At 41.5% G+C, this 16,645-nt stretch overlaps 1 protein-coding gene across 1 annotated transcript; it reads right to left on the reverse strand.

Moving 5' to 3' along the window:
- Window positions 1-1,742: 1,742 nt before the first annotated feature.
- Window positions 1,743-7,101, reverse strand: LOC109777445 (ubiquitin-conjugating enzyme E2 2). Its single transcript, XM_020336081.2, has 6 exons — window positions 6,832-7,101; window positions 6,355-6,491; window positions 6,225-6,250; window positions 4,554-4,643; window positions 3,792-3,880; window positions 1,743-2,109 (listed from the first exon to the last, which is right to left on the reverse strand). Exons 2-6 carry the CDS (start codon window positions 6,477-6,479, stop codon window positions 1,981-1,983), a joined length of 459 nt encoding a protein of 152 aa, XP_020191670.1. The 5' UTR covers window positions 6,480-6,491; window positions 6,832-7,101; the 3' UTR covers window positions 1,743-1,980.
- Window positions 7,102-16,645: the final 9,544 nt, after the last annotated feature.

Genomic DNA, 16,645 nt, shown 5'->3' on the forward strand with positions numbered 1-16,645 from the left:
TCACTCCAGGTCTATGTAGGTATGTTTGCCTTGCTGTTTCAGTTGATTAAGCTTTTTTTGCTCAAAAAAAACCTTTTAGATAACCTTCCACTCACTATAATGTGCCAAATGTATATAATTCACCACCTGGGCAAGTGTTGATCACATCAAAAATATTTTTTCACATATGAACTTTGCATGAGGCTAACCTTTTTGGGTTACTTCTTAATTTTGTTCGCCGGATACGTAACTAGCTGCATTTCAATGCTTCTTAAAGTGAAACTTTATGTTTACAAGTAACCTTTATCAAAAAAATGTTTATAAGTAACCATGACAGCGGATATTAGGCCACGCATGTAGGAGTACAATCAGGTTCTTTCACAAAGTGGAGATTTTTCCATTAAACAAGATTTAAAAAAGTCATTTTATAAGCATTACATTTTGTGAATGCATATAATTGTTTCCTCTTTAGCGCTGCTTTGCTTCACATGTATAATGTAGTTAGGTTTTTCTTACTATTTCATGATAATATTATTTATTTTAAAATTTTCACAGCAACGCGTCGGGTATCTTCTAGTGTAAACAACTGGCACCCACTACTACAAAATTTCCGTCGTCTTGGCATGCCACATCACACAAAAACTATGGAGTTATTATTACACATGAATTGTCAGCACACTTAAACACATCTTTCACTCCTTGTAATTCCTCGTGACATCATATGTCCTGATAATGTCGTACCGTGTCTACTCCCCAACTCATGAGTCTTTGTTGTCTGTCAATTCACATTTACAGTGTCGAGTGATATAGTACCATTATTTTAGTGCAATTCTTTTTTGTGTCTATGTGTTAAGGATAAGGAGGACAAGTTACGGACGGGAACTTATCGTTCTCTGGTGTAATTACACCCAATTTTTTTTTAAAATAGTAATTTGCAAGAAAGTCAAAAAAATCTGTAACCCCTTGCGAGCAAAGTAGATTTATTGTTGCACTCGTATAGAAAATTCATGAAGAAATGACTTTCATGTTCTTGTGGACATAAAAAAACAAATTTGTCACTATATACAAGGTACTGTTCATGCTATATTCTCTGACAATTTGTCATTTTTGTCGGATAATATTTCGTTATAGAATATTTTTGTACGACAGAAACAACAGCTCAAGTCTGTTGGGAAAAAGTTTTGGAACGTTTCGACTTTTTCTGAATTTTTTAAAATAAAATCGGTTATCAGGTATAATTACCGCCATGTTCCAAAGGGTATTTTCCAACAAGTTACCTGCTATTAGCACTATAGCCACTTCTATTCTTATACTCTCATGCATGACACATATTTTCAGGTCGCAAGTTAGATAAGGGTGAAATGTTAGTGCAATAAGGGACTGTCAAAAAGGACATACCAAAGAGAACTAGGATGATCATCTAACATGATTATTTTTTAGGACTTCTGCCGACTTTCGCGGCAGCAACTCTTCCAAACTCATCGCCAGTGGTGTTATGGTCAATGCATATGCAACTCTTTGTTAATGGCATTGTACAAGAATCATTATAGTAAACAAATTTCTTGTCCATCCTTGTTTCAACTTAACCAACTATAGCCGCATCAAAATTAGTGTTCAACTTATTACAGAATAACTACACGAACAGAATTTTTCTATGTTCATATATAATATATTGCACATGATATTTAGCCACTTCATTGTTTTCATGATTTTTTAGAACTTCTACACCATTCAACTATAGTGAGTGAAGATATGCGCCGGAGTTCAGAATCAATACGATATGATACAACATTACAAACCCACACAAGATGTTACAAAATGTTTGTGTTCCAGATACAGACAGTATAGGCACAGGCCATGACAGAGCAATCTCCAACCGTCCAGCCAAATGATGCAACAAAGCAAGTTGCTGTTTCAGGTGGTAACGACGGAGTTCAGTCATTTTAGTTACAAACATTTTGGTACAGAAACCGCATGATAACACATGGTGAGCTCAACTTATTAGTCTGCCGTCCAGCTCTGCTCAACAATCTCCCGCACTTTGCGGTTGTACTCTCGCTTGTTCTCACTGAACATGCGGGCAGCTTCTGAGTTAGCAGGCGAATTCGGGTTAGGATCACACAGCAGCGACTGCAAATGGCACAAAAGCTCAGGTCAGTTCATCCCAAGCACAACCAACACCGTTGCCTCAGAGTGATTGGAAACACAACACAGCTTCCGTGTAATATCATTCACATTTTAAAAACTTGCATAGGCTATAGAGAGAAATCAACCCATAGGCCATTAATATGTTGAACGAGCAGGATAGCAGAAGTACTAGAACCGAGGGACTTGATCCATATAATCCAACGGCTATCAAACCCATAGGCTTAAGTATCTCTACTATTAAAGAGGAGTCTGCCGTCGTGATGGTACGTCGTGGTTTGGTTTGCTTTCGTACGTTTGGTTATTTCACGTTAATTATAGAGTAACGTTCTTTGGACGTGAGGATCACATTAATTATGGAAAGTATCATCGAGCGTTTGACGGGAGGATCGCGTTAATTATGAAGAGTACCATTCTTTGGACGGAAGGATTACGTTACTAGTGAAGATATCATTCTTTGGACGGAGTATCACGCTAATTATGGAAATTATCACCGAGCTTTGGACAGGAGGATCACTATAATATGTATGCTCCGTTGCAATGCATGGGCAATAGCTACTAGCAATAATTGTGCAGTGCACCAAGGTGTCAAAGGCTTTTTCAAGTCTAGTTTGAGCGCCTCAATCTCCCTTTTAGACTGATGGCGCTGACAGAAAAATTTGGAATCCAAGCATTATAGTCCTGAATTGTATGGCCTTTGATGAATCTGTATTGATTCCTGTGGCCAAGGTCAAGACTCAAGAATGACTTTCAAGGTGATTAGGCGAGATTTTAGGTGGTGTTTTTTGGTTTGGTGGCTATCCATGCAAGGGACAGGTATAGCCACTTTTTGGTGCGATACCACTAGTTTACAAGGAAGGATAGCAGGTCTGTAGGGATAAGGGCAACCCCATTTGGGGAATACTCTATATGTTGGTAGCCGCGATAAAATGCCAGATGAGAGAAACCAGCTCGCGGAGTCGCAATTCCCTCTTCCTCGTGAAATGTTTTTCTCCTATCACCGCCTTTATCTCATGTAATAACCCAGCCACACCGATCCCGTCTCTCTCGCTAATCCCTGGCTGTGACTTTGGCGGCCGCACACAGAGCTACAGCAGAGCGTATCACTTAGCGAGCGACGACGCTAGGTCAGTGCCTTATCTCCTCTTTCTCTCCCAGGGATTTCCTCTCACCTCTCACCCTGCCCGCTCCTTTCTTCTCTGTCTGCAGCAAGAGTGTGAGCGGCAGGGCAAGCTAATGGGCGAGCGGCGGCAGCATGCTTGCTCAAGGTAATCCGAGGTGCAATTAGAAAGGATAGGGTCACGTGTCCATAATTGTAACAAGCTTTGCATCTAACGTCCGAGGTGCAATTAGCCTGTGGGTGGCCGAATCCCACGCATTTACTACAAGATACAGGCAGCAGGGCGTGGATTGGCTAATTAAAGTTGCCAAAAAATGAAGACGCACTAATTTAATTGATCCCCCACATGCTCAAACAATTGGAGCAAGTGTGTTGAAAATATCGTAGCACTGAAGAGCTACCCAAATATGTCATGCATGACTCAAGACTTGAATAGATTCCAAATTTAAATTTTAAAATATATGCTCTAGTAATTAAGTAACGAGCTGGCATTGCAAAACGTTGGTGCATAAAACTATAAAAAATCTGAGCTGCTTATTTCTTGTACCTGGATAGATGTAAGTATAGCAGCTACATCATATATTGGGCTCCACTGATTCTGTAGGATATCTAAGCATATGCTTCCATCAGCATAAACTGCAGGCCATAAGAAAAAGGTCACGATGACAAATAGAAGTGGAGGGTACAAGACTTGTATCCTTGTTTTTGGCTTTCTATAAGCGGAGTAAAAAGAAAGCGAGAGTTTCATCAGTTCAAAATCATAAGCGATGCATGCACTCAAAGTATGCTGTAAAGGCTGCAGCATGCTTGCTCAAGGTAATCAGCAAATATGTATTCACGGCATAAAATCAATATCAAGCCTTCACAGCACAACTGACAAGTGTACATCTATAAAGCAGGTAACAAAATACAAAGGACGGTAGTTAATTGTTGGAAGTCTCTGAAACAGAAGGAACAAGAGAACTAAGGGCAAACAAAATAAATAGACTCCATTTATAAAAAGTACGCACAGATTTAAAAATTAGATACACTTGGTAGTATGTGACAGATCAATCTTTCATCTTTCAGTTAGAAATGCATGACAGATCAATCTTTCAGTTAGAAATACGTGACAGATCAATCTTTCGATTAGAAATGCATGATTGCTCAATTTTATCTATGTATTCCCTCCGTAAAGAAATATAAGGCGTTTAGATCACTAAAGAGCGTTTAGTCCACTGATCTAAACGCTCTTATATTTCTTTACAGAGGGAGTATCTAACTATTTCCTGTGCACACAAGTATTTAAAGATGAGGTGAAACAACTTACTGTTAGGGTGAAACATCCGAGAAATAAACCGAACTGTTGGTGGCTTATTAGGATATTCTTCATTAAACTGGAGAGTCAGCTTAAACGTACCTGAAAATGGGATACAGCTCAGCACAAAATGGAAGAAAGAAATCAAAATATGCAATCAGAACTAAAATAACAGGGATACTATAAGCAACCTATTTGCCATACAAATAGTGCATGCGATGCTAGTTACTGCACTGAGTTGACCTAGACTCGGCTCTCAAATTTTGTATTTTCGATCTGTTGAGGAAGGTTCTAAATAGCTATCTGGGCTACAGATTTTTTTGGACCCTAGTCGTTAAGCGATATGCCAATGTTCCACTATAGTAGCGATAACCGCTATAGCTTCAAATAGCTCAGTATTTGCCTTATCTAGCCATAACTCTTCTATCCTATATAGGTACTCCCTCCGTCCCAAAATGTAAGACCATTTTTAGTGTCAAAAATTGTCTTACATTTTGGGACGGAGGGAGTACCTTTTACCAACACAACATGCTAAATTTGGAACTCAACTTCAACTTCGTAACAAAGCCTACATATATTATAAGCTTAATAACTTATGAGAAAACCTATCAAAGTACCTCTTTTTTCTCTGCTCAGCACTCTGATAACTACATGTCTAAGTAGTTAAGTACATGGTATTTATTCTGAAGAAAACAGGTTCTGGTCATTTGTGTCGTTTTATATTCCACTGCCTTACATGAATAATCTTGTATATTTATTATTTTCTTATTACAGTAGGCAGACACTATTCCAGCGGCCTCAGGACAGGAGTGCATGGACAGCAGTGGCAACGACAAAATACATCATCAGGGTATCCATCATGAGGTTGGTTGGCACATAACGGCCCATCCCCATTTCAATGTCGGACCACACCCCTGATTCGCCACATCATTCCATATGTCGAACTACCAATATTACGACAGGAGATATGCAGATTGGAATCACAAACACATTGCTAATCTTTGGTGGCCATGGCACCTAGCATGTAGGAACCCAGGCAAAGCCAAATTGTGCCATATACAACCCCATTTGTCTGCATCGCCCGTTGGCCAGCCCATATTAAATTCACCAGAACCAGATACGATCATGCAGCTATGTTTGGGGCCAACGCCACGACACACCTTAATCACACGCGCCACCGCCATCCCCCACCCAACCTTTGCTCTCAACAGTGACACCAACATTAATAATTGCACCAATTTCGAAATGGGTGATATTTTTTATTTATTTATCTTGGTTTATATCATTGGTATCAGCAGGTACTTTACATACTTGAATATGGAATTAGGGATATTTCCCCTGTCCGTGTTAATTCCAATTTGTGATTTACCACTGTGTTTGCTTGCCAGATAATATGTATTTGACAGTGAGGTGACAAGTTCACATGGCCATATTTTGTTCTGCCAGACACTTATACTAGTAGATTATGGTATTCCGATTAACATTAGTATGTTTGGTATTAATCTTTCGTCACCAACGGCAGCAGCATATGTAAATGATATTAAATGCTTAGACATGAGACCTCAAGTGCAGGTAGAAACGATAGGTTTCAACAGTTCAAGAACAACCAAAACCAAGGGAGCCCAGCAAGGAAATCCCAGGATATCATTGAAAGAGCTAGCAACTACACGTAGATCAACTAACCTCCGTCCCAGGGGCTATCGTCAGGGCTGCAAGTCAACACGAGTAAATGCATGAGCACACCATGACCCAAAAACATTGAAGAGGAAAAGAAAGGGACGGCGCGACCATGTAACCCTAGCATCATTCATACCCAAAAATCACAGCATTCCACAGCATTATGTTGTTGTCCTGCGGCGCCCCGCTTATGCCCGCAGGAGGGTCCTGCATCAGCCGCTTGAAGTCCCTCATCAGCCTCTTCCTTGAAGGAGTCGACATCCTCGAAATTCTCTGCGAAAACCACAACACCATGTGAGCGCACCGCCACAAAAGCTACCAACCGACACATAACGGCGCAGACCCAGATTTTCGCGAACATCGGACATCGAATCTACGGACACGGAATTCGCTCGCGGCGTCCTCGCTCTCGCGTGCTCGGCTCAAATCCTCCCTCCTCCGCACCAACTGCTCGTGCCCCCGCCACCAGCAGGCGAATTTGACAAGAGAACAAGCGTCTATCTAGGTCGAATCGAGAGCTCTGGCCTAAGAAATTCCCCAAAAAACAACCGAATCGGGGGAGCGAAGCTAGGGATCGGGCGATCTGGGAGGGGGGCAGGGGATCGGCGGTCACCTGAGATGCGGCCGGCGGTGGGGGTGGAGACGTGGGCTCCCGCGTGCTCGTTGTCCTAGAGCATGGAGACGACGGAATGGACGGCTTTAGGTCGGCCTGGGCGATGGGAGGGAGGCTATGTAGAGAAGAGGGGGGCAAAAAGATTGGACAGGAGAGTCGAGGAAAGTCAGCGATGACAACACCGCCACTGGTCGATTCACGCACGCAAGTGATCCAAATATCCTGCCGAAAGGCACCTACTCAATTGTTTTGGTGAACAATGCTGAGAAGGATGCGAAGGGAAAATATCGCACAAAATCATAGTACTCCTCCATTTTGTTATACAAAGGTCATTTCATTTTTCGTGTGAAACTTTAACTTATAATTTTGATCAATAAAATATATGTCTTAATACAATCTGAAAATCTAAGAAAGTGATTCAGAATGAAGGGAGTAGGTTATATGTCAAAAAATATATAGTATTATCAAGAAGTTCTTGAAATGTGCATTCAGTGACATACAACTCACATTTCATTGATAAAATTAATGGTTACAGTTAAACATAAAAATATAAGATGCCCTTTATACAAATACGGAGGAAGTGCATTCTAAGTTCAACCTCCTAATCTACTTATCTTAACATGAAAACATGTACATCAACATGTAATCATGCATGAAAATACGTGAAAAATATTCACCTTAAAGTGCAACCATAATAAGTGGAAATACAGTGGAAATCGTTATCATTCTGTTATGCTATTCGTATTCTTATTTTCAATTCAAATATGCAACCAAATATTAGTGAGATACTAACGGAGATGATTATAACCTTATGGCCACATTTTTTCAGAACAAATCATATAAACACATGTTTTCAGGTAATTTGCTGCATCTCAACCAAACACAACATGTAGAAACTTATATGATGCTTTAGCTTGCAATTGCTCGCGTGCATATAGAGGTAAAAGAAGTTTGGCGGACATGAAATATGTTGGTTGAGCAACGGGAGAATAATAGCATTAGCATTATTGATAAATATTGCTATCAACAACAACAAAATACTAAGACCATATACAATGCAAGATGTCTAGAGAGGGGCTTGTAAAAATAAACCTTTTCTCTCAAGCAACGGTAGAAGTACCTAAGTAAGCTTATGTGTTATCAAATAAGCACTGATGTTAAAGAAAAAATAAACAAACGCTTCTCCGATATCACTCCCAAGAAGGGATTATACAAATAAGTTGTCATGTTTTGTTTTCATCACTATCTTTGACAGACAATATTGTTGGCGCCTAGCTATGAAGAGGGTTAAATAAATTAAAGTAAAGCATACCACAGTGCATGATTTTGGCACCGATGTAGACTTTGATACATCAGCTTGCGATAGCAACATCGGAAGACCATAGCTTCGAAGTAGCTACTAGTTTAGTCCAAATTAGTCTACACGATGAAAAGAGGATACGTAAGCACTAACATGGGCACATAGATATTTTCTATGGATAATGTGCAAAGCATTTCTAATTATTCCATTTTAGCCCATTCCACATTTTATTCACATATGCACCCAAATTCTCCTTTCCAATTCCTAGCTAGCTTATATCTCATCCTTGGCATGTAGTCACCGACATCACCATCCATACTCCTCGTAGACAATGTGTGCGCCCAGCTTGTTGTCGCTTCATTTATCCCTTTCTCGACATTCCCTCTCCCCCCCCCCCCATATATCTCTCTCTAATGCACTTCACCCCGTGGCAGAGAGAAGAAGCAAACGTTGTCTCACATGTTGTTGGTGAATTTGCACTTCATACAGGTGGAGGTTGTGAGGGTGTACACCTTGAATACAAAGGACAAATTTTTAAAAGATTTATACATATGAGTGGTACGTAAACTCGATCAAACTTTGGGGTTTTCCATTCATTGTTTCTTCATGAGATAGATACATGGAACTTCCTCTTAGTTTTGTGGAAGAATCCTGCGCAATTAACCCCTTAACCACCCATTTTCTTTGGCATTTTTCTCTAAAAGAAATTTGCTTTGCAATTGTGTGCCTCGTTTTAAGTGTTCACTAAATAACTGCTTGACATGTAGTCAAGGTTGACTTTGAACCTTCAAGGGCAGCCTTGTTCGCATTGTGCCTCCGCTCTAGAGCTCTCTTTATAAACCGCACCATGTTCCCGGTGCCATGCTCTATGAGATCTTCTCTTACTTCCATAGCTAAGGAGAAGACCAGAAGAACAACTAATTAGTTCCTTCTATTTTTATCTCTCAATGCATCCTCTTCTTCTCCTTTGTTTCACCATCTCTAGTTATGGGTTTATGTTGTTTGCTTGTGCAATGACACGGTATCAAAGGTGTTGTCTACACACCTTCGTAAAGAACCCTATGGTATGATGGAAACCTAGACTGACTTAGGATATTTTTATTACTTCACGAAAATGGATAGACAACTCATATTTTTGGAATTGATTACACATCTTTTCTTTCCTATTTATAAATGTTGGAGTTGCTGGTGAATTCACGTTCCTACTTGTAAAGGTTGAAGTTGATGTTGAGTTCATATGTGACACCGACAAACTTCACAAATATACAAATACACCTCTAACCACATGTGGGATTGGCAATATTGTCAAATCCTAATATATCTACCACCATCAACCACTAGTAACTTTGTTACTTAGATGCTGCCACATTTTGTTTTCCATCACATATTTTACCAAGAGGTTAGATTCAAACAACTTTTACTATGAAAATAGAACATACTTTGTTGGTTTGTACAACATAGCTTGTTGGTTACTCACTCGGTCTCTATGCACATGACCCCTTCATATTTCGGAATTCAACGTTGGCCGCTAATGTCATTAATAATGCACGAGTACCATGTAACACAAATTATATCTTTGTAAATTATCTGTAAAGCAAACTCAAAGGTATAATTTATGTGACACATAAACCATGGTATATTGGTAAAACTTATAGTCAAACTAAAACCTCAAAATGCATGTGTGCCACTTAGAACCAAGGTGGAGAGAGCCTATGCTTTGAACACATCATTGATGTAAAAGATCGGACTTACCATTTCCTATCCTCTTGTGATTTGACATGATAAAGAAAAATAATTGCTTCTCCGTGTAGCTGCACGATTTGGCGTAGACAAGCGCACAACCTCCCAGCCGCGCAATTAAGACAAAATTGTGATCTCGTCAATAGGCATAATTAATGAGTTCACAAGAGGTGGCATATGTCAATAGTATTTGCATGGGGTAGATCTATGTCTCCTTGTGCATTTAATTTTGCTTTGCAGAATTTTTTAAAACTATAACTTTTGATAAAAAATTCCTAATCGAGATCCATTTTCACCTTTAGGTATCTCTCGGCAAGCTCTTCAAAACCAGATCTCATTTGTATATGCTTAAACACATTATAAAAAGAAGCAACTTTGCTGCTATAGGAGGCACCTTTTAGTCTTGCATATAGCAACTTCATATCAAGTTCCTTACCATGACTTTTTAATTAGCCCAATGCCATTCTATGTTGGCTACTATGAACACCAAGTTGCCTAATGTTATCTTAAACTGAGGTTATTTTAATGTGGGACATTATTTTTCCCTTTTTAGGTGTACAAGCCGCTAGTCAGCAACCATGCGTTGGCTAGTTGTGGCCTAAAAAAATACATTTATTCGGTTTTCTACATACGATGCAAGTATAGATCACCACAACTAAACATGCGATCATTTTAATGTGGCAAAACAAATCTTATACTATAGACATTTTTTCTATGTTGCCTCAGTTTTGATAGGTCTCAATCGTTCATGCAGGGAAACTATGCCCTAAAATACATGATGGTGATAAACATGTGGTTATCGTTACCCTGCGTGAACGATTGAGACCTATCATTTTCTAGCACAAAACGGCATATCCTTCGGTGCGAACGATAAGCATTTTATTGTTGGTACTAATGATGTTAATATTTAAATCATTATGTCCAGTAACAACTTGGTCATAGTTCATGGAAAATCCCTATTGTAACATTATATATTATTATTAATAAAAAAGTTATTGATGTAACAACCATGCTTGATGTTTTGCTCCTGTCAGAGTAATGCTCCACATATAGGATGCATACAGGGTTTTTACGCGCTGATTAGACGTGGCAGGTTGTGGTTGATTTCGGTTGAGGAAGTTGGGCCCTCCCTGAAATTTAGGAGGGAGAGGTTTAGTATACATGAAAAGGTCCGTAAAACTCCCATAATTGATTGTAAGTCTAGAATTTTTGGTCTTGTTATGATCTGACACGGTAAAGAAAATACATCTCTTCATTTTTTTGTCCCTAGTATCAACAACACAAAGTTTGAGGGGTGATATTCAAGTGGGAGTTGTGTATGATAGTTGGGTTCAATCTTGCAATTAATCTACTGTAGTGACAGAAAGTGGAAAAGACTTGTATTGTGTTGTTGCTACTAGGGATAAAAAGATGGTTGCGTAGTTGTCCTTTGAACACATGGTGAAGATAATATATCATCTACTTCATGTCATCATACTTATTGCAATACTCTGTTTTACTTAATATTTTAAGATGAATGATGGATAGCGGTCTTGAGTGAAGTATTAGCTATAGATGCAGTTGGATAGATGTGATGCTCATATGTTGATTATGCCATGGATACTCATAGTAACAAAAACTGCAACTTAATCGATGCACAACTATAGTTGCACACCATGCTTTTTTTAGAGAAACCACTAGTGAACCTATGGATCCCGGTCCATCTTCCTCTTATGTTCTTTCAACCTCGATCAAACACTCTTTTCAATTCCTTGCTTTTACTTTTCATTGCAATCAAATTTTCCATGCACATGTGCGTTTAATCATTTTAACTAGCAATCTAGTGAGACTGACAACCTCACTAGTCATGTTGGGGCCCAAGGCAGTTTTGTATTTGTGTGTGCAGGTACCGATCATCAGGCGTGTTGCTAAACTTATGTGCTTTGATATACCTTGAGGTAACTTAAGGGAAATTATTGCTTGTTATAAACCCTTGCACTTGGGCCCCAACACTTTCTTAGTTGACAGGAAGCGAGGAAGCACACGACACTCTTGCACAATCTTCGCCGCACCGGGATATAGCTTCTACGTTTTCACGAACAATATATTGGTGTCATGTGAAGCAGTGGCTTTGATCTCAAGCTTCTTCTCTTCGAGCTTGACTTTCTTGTTTTGCACGTCCATGAACATGTCAAACCGCTTCACCTTGTTTTGATGCTCCACCTCCTTACACTTGGCAGTTGCTTTCTCCTTATTCTCCATAATGTCCTCAAACTTCTCCATCATCTTAGACTCCGCCCCTTCTTGCTTCTCCTTCTCCAACTCCACTTCCCCAGCCCATAGTCACCTTCGTGGCTAGAGCAATCCCTTCATTTTGTTGGAATGGTTGGATCACCACCTTCCTCTTCATTGGTTGTGGCAGTCTTGAGGGAATTGGCAGCGAAGGCGAGGAACTTGCTTTGCTCCTTCAACTTCATCAACCGATGTAAAAAGAGAAAGTGCTTCTCCCCTGTCCTGGGATACAATGTGCACACGTGTGCGGGCTAGCAAAGGAAGACAATGACATTGTCAACAAGTTGCAACATTGAGCAAATCCGGCCAAATGACTAACACGTGGAGTAACAAGCCACACAACTTACTTGCTCTTGGAGTGCCGCACCATTTGGCCACTGGTCATGCACTTGTTTGTAAAAAGCCACACTACTTATTGACAACCTCTTGAATGTTGTACCATCGATGGCCGAGCGACTTCAGATTGCGATCATGGATCACTTCCGGTGCGGTACACATTGTAGTACTTTTGCTCGTGAAACCAATCATGCACACTTTGCCAAAATGCCCCGTCTTTTTGCTCCATGCCATGAAACAGATCAATACCAGTGGCCAACCACGCCTCACACAACAATTCATTATCCTCGATGGAGAAATTATGTCCCCTCTTCTTATTTGGGTTGGCACCCGGTGACCAGTAGTCATCCGGATCCATGTTTATCTACTAGGTGTCTGGTTGTGGTTGTTCCTCAGGTTGGGAGTCATCCACACTTGTCCGTCTTTATGGCCACCTCCACCGCGGACCATGTTCATCATCTCCAGCTCATTTTACTGTCATCGCACTTGGTTGAGACATTCTGAAGTGTCGGGGGGATGAACCCCAGGCAGGCAATGGAACCCGGATCCTTTTCAAAAACAACGGGGCCAGCAACGCCCCTCAAGCCGGCTCACGCTTCGCTGGGTCGCTCGACCCGGCCAAAGCCCCTCGACCCGGCCGAATTCCTCAACCTGGCCCCGACGGCCGGCGCAAGGCAGCCGAACCCGGTGCACCAAGACTTCTCCAACAAGCCAGATCCCCTTTGGCGTGTTCCCCAACCGGTCGCGGGTCAGCTCCCGTCCCATCCAGGCCGTACGATGGGACGAGTCTTCATTCAGAGATGAGCAAGGCAACAGTGCCCCTCCCACGCCTCTGGTCAGCCGGGGCGTGGCAACAGTGCCTCACCTACCCGCTGACCAGGGTTGGCGTGGCCACAGTGCACTTGTCGTCACTGCTGACGCCAGCAAGCGGCGACCTGACGGAGCGCCCCTGTAGCGGACTCAACCCGGCCACTCCTTGACGATCGACAAGACGGCCAACAGTGCCCCTACACCCGACGGGTCCCACGCCCGGAGAACCCGGCGAGCCCTGACACCCGGCGGGTGATAACCCACAAGTATAGGGGATCAATTGTAGCCTCTTTCGATAAGTAAGAGTGTTGAACCCAACGAGGAGCTAAAGGTAGAACAAATATTCCCTCAAGTTCTATCGACCACCGATACAACTCTACGCACGCTTAACGTTCGCTTTACCTAGAACAAGTATGAAACTAGAAGTACTTTGTAGGTGTATTTAGATAGGTTTGCAAGATAATAAAGAGAGCGTAAATAAAAAGTAGGGGCTGTTTAAATAAAGAAACAGTAAATTTAGTATAGCGAGTGTGGAAAGGTGGTGGTAGGAGTTGCGAAATTGTCCCTAAGCAATTGACTACTTTACTAGACCGATAGCAAGTTTTATGTGGGAGAGGCCACTGCTAGCATGTCATCCCTGACTTGGAATTCTATGCACTTATGATTGGAACTATTAGCAAGCGTCCGCAACTACTAACGTTCATTAAGGTAAAACCCAACCATAGCATTAAGATATATTGGTCCCCCTTCAATCCCGTATGCATCAATTTCTATGCTAGGTTGAAGCTTTTGTCACTCTTGCCCTCCAATACATAGTTCTATCAACATACAACTAACCATATGGTGTGATACACGCGCGCGCTCATATGATGGGCACCAAAGGACAGCAACATAACCACAAGCAAATTAAACCAATCATAGCAATTCATCAATCACCGATAGGACAACGAAAATCTACTCAGACATCATAGGATGGCAACACATCATTGGATAATAATATGAAGCATAAAGCACCATGTTCAAGTAGAGGGTACAGCGGGTTGCGGGAGAGTGGACCGCTGTAGATAGAGGGGGGAAGGTGATGGAGATGTTGGTGAAGATGGCGTAGGTGTTGGTGAAGATCGCGGTGATGATGATGGCCCCAGCGGCGTTCCGGCGCCACTGGAAGCGAGGGGGAGAGAGAGCCCCCCTCCTTCTTCTTCTTCCTTGACCTTCTCCCTAGATGGGAGAAGGGTTTCCCCTATAGTCCATGGACTCCATGGCGTGGGAGGGGCGAGAGCCCCTCCGAGATTGGATCTGTCTCTCTGTCTCTCTTTGTTTCTGCGTTCTCAGATCTGGCCTTTCACCGTTTCTTTTATAACCGGAGATCCATAACTCCGATTGGGCTGAATTTTGGACACGATCTCTATCCGGAAATTAGCTTTCTTGCGGCGAAAGAAGGGCTCCAACCGCCTTACGGGGTGGCCGCGAGGGTCCAGGGCGCGCCTGACCCCCTGGGGCGCCCCCTGCCTCGTGGCCCCCTCGGGCATCGTATCGCGTTGATTCTTCTTCCCAAAAATCACAAATATTCCAAAAAAAATCTCCGTCAGTTTTTATCCCGTTTGGACTCCGTTTGATATGGATTTTCTGCGAAACAAAAAACATGCAACAAACAGGACCTGACACTGGGCACTGGATCAATATGTTAGTCCCAAAAATAGTATAAAAAGTTGCCAAAAGTATATGAAAGTTGTAGAATATTTGCATGGAACAATAAAAAATTATAGATACGACGGAGACGTATCAGCATCCCCAAGCTTAATTCCTGCTCGTCCTCGAGTAGGTAAATGATAAAAAAGATAATTTTTGATGTGGAATGCTACCTAGTATAATCTTGATCACATAATCTAATCATGGCATGAATATTAAGACACGAGTGATTCAAAGCAATAGTCTATCATTTGACATTAAGACAATAATACTTCAAGCATACTAATAAAGCAATCATGTCTTTTCAAAATAACATGGCCAAAGAAAGTTATCCCTACAAAATCATATGGTCTGGCTATGCTCCATCTTCACCACACAAAATATTCACATCATGCACATCCCCGATGACAAGCCGAGCAATTGGTTCATACTTTTTAACGCGCTTCAGCCTTTTCAACCCTCACGCAATACATGAGCGCAAGCCATGGACATAGCACTATGGATGGAATAGAATATGATGATGGAGGTTGTGTGGAGAAGACAAAAAAGGAAAAAGTCTCACATCGACGCAGCTAATCAACGGGCTATGGAGATGCCCATCAATTGATGTTAATGTGAGGAGTAGGGATTGCCATGCAACGGATGCACTAAGAGCTATAAGTGTATGAAAGCTTAAAGTGGAAACTAAGTGGGTGTGCATCCAACTTGCTTGCTCATGAAGACCTCGGGCATTTGAGGAAGCCCATCATCTGAATATACAAGCCAAGTTCTATAATGAAAATTCCCACTAGTATATAAAAGTGATAACTCAAGAGACTCTCTATATGAAGAACATGGTGCTACTTTGAAGCACAAGTGTGGTAAAAGGATAGTAACATTGCCCCTTTTTCTTTTCTTTTCTTTTCTCTTTTTTTGCGGGCTTCTTTGGCCCCCCTTTTTTTATTTAGGCTTCTTTGGCCTCTCTTTTTTTCTTGGGGCAATGCTCTAATAATGATGATCATCACACTTTTATTTACTTACAACTCGATACTAGAACAAAGATATGACTCTATATGAATGCCTCCGGCGGTGTACCGGGATGTGCAATGATCTAGCGTAGCAATGACATCAAAAAACGGACAAGCCATGAAAACATCATGCTAGCTATCTTACGATCATGCAAAGCAATATGAAAATAAATGCTCAAGTCATGTATATGATGATGATGGAAGTTGCATGGCAATATATCTCGGAATGGCTATGGAAATGCCATGATAGGTAGGTATGGTGGCTGTTTTGAGGAAGATATAAGGAGGCTTATGTGTGACAGAGTGTATCGTACCACGGGGTTTGGATGCACCGGCGAAGTTTGCACCAACTCTCGAGGTGAGAAAGGGCAATGCATGGTACCGAAGAGGCTAGCAATGATGGAAGGGTGAGAGTGTGTATAATCCATGGACTCAACATTAGTCATAAAGAACTCATATACTTATTGCAAAAGTTTGTTAGCCCTCGAAGCAAAGTACTATTACGCATGCCCCTAGGGGGATAGATTGGTAGGAAAAGACCATCGCTCGTCCCCGACCGCCACTCATAAGGAAGACAATCAATAAATACCTCATGCTCCAACTTCGTTACATATCGGTTCACCATACGTGCATGCTACGGGAATCACAAACTTCAACACAA

Source organism: Aegilops tauschii, chromosome 3, assembly GCF_002575655.3.
Source record: "Aegilops tauschii subsp. strangulata cultivar AL8/78 chromosome 3, Aet v6.0, whole genome shotgun sequence".
Classification (NCBI taxonomy): Eukaryota; Viridiplantae; Streptophyta; class Magnoliopsida; order Poales; family Poaceae; genus Aegilops; species Aegilops tauschii.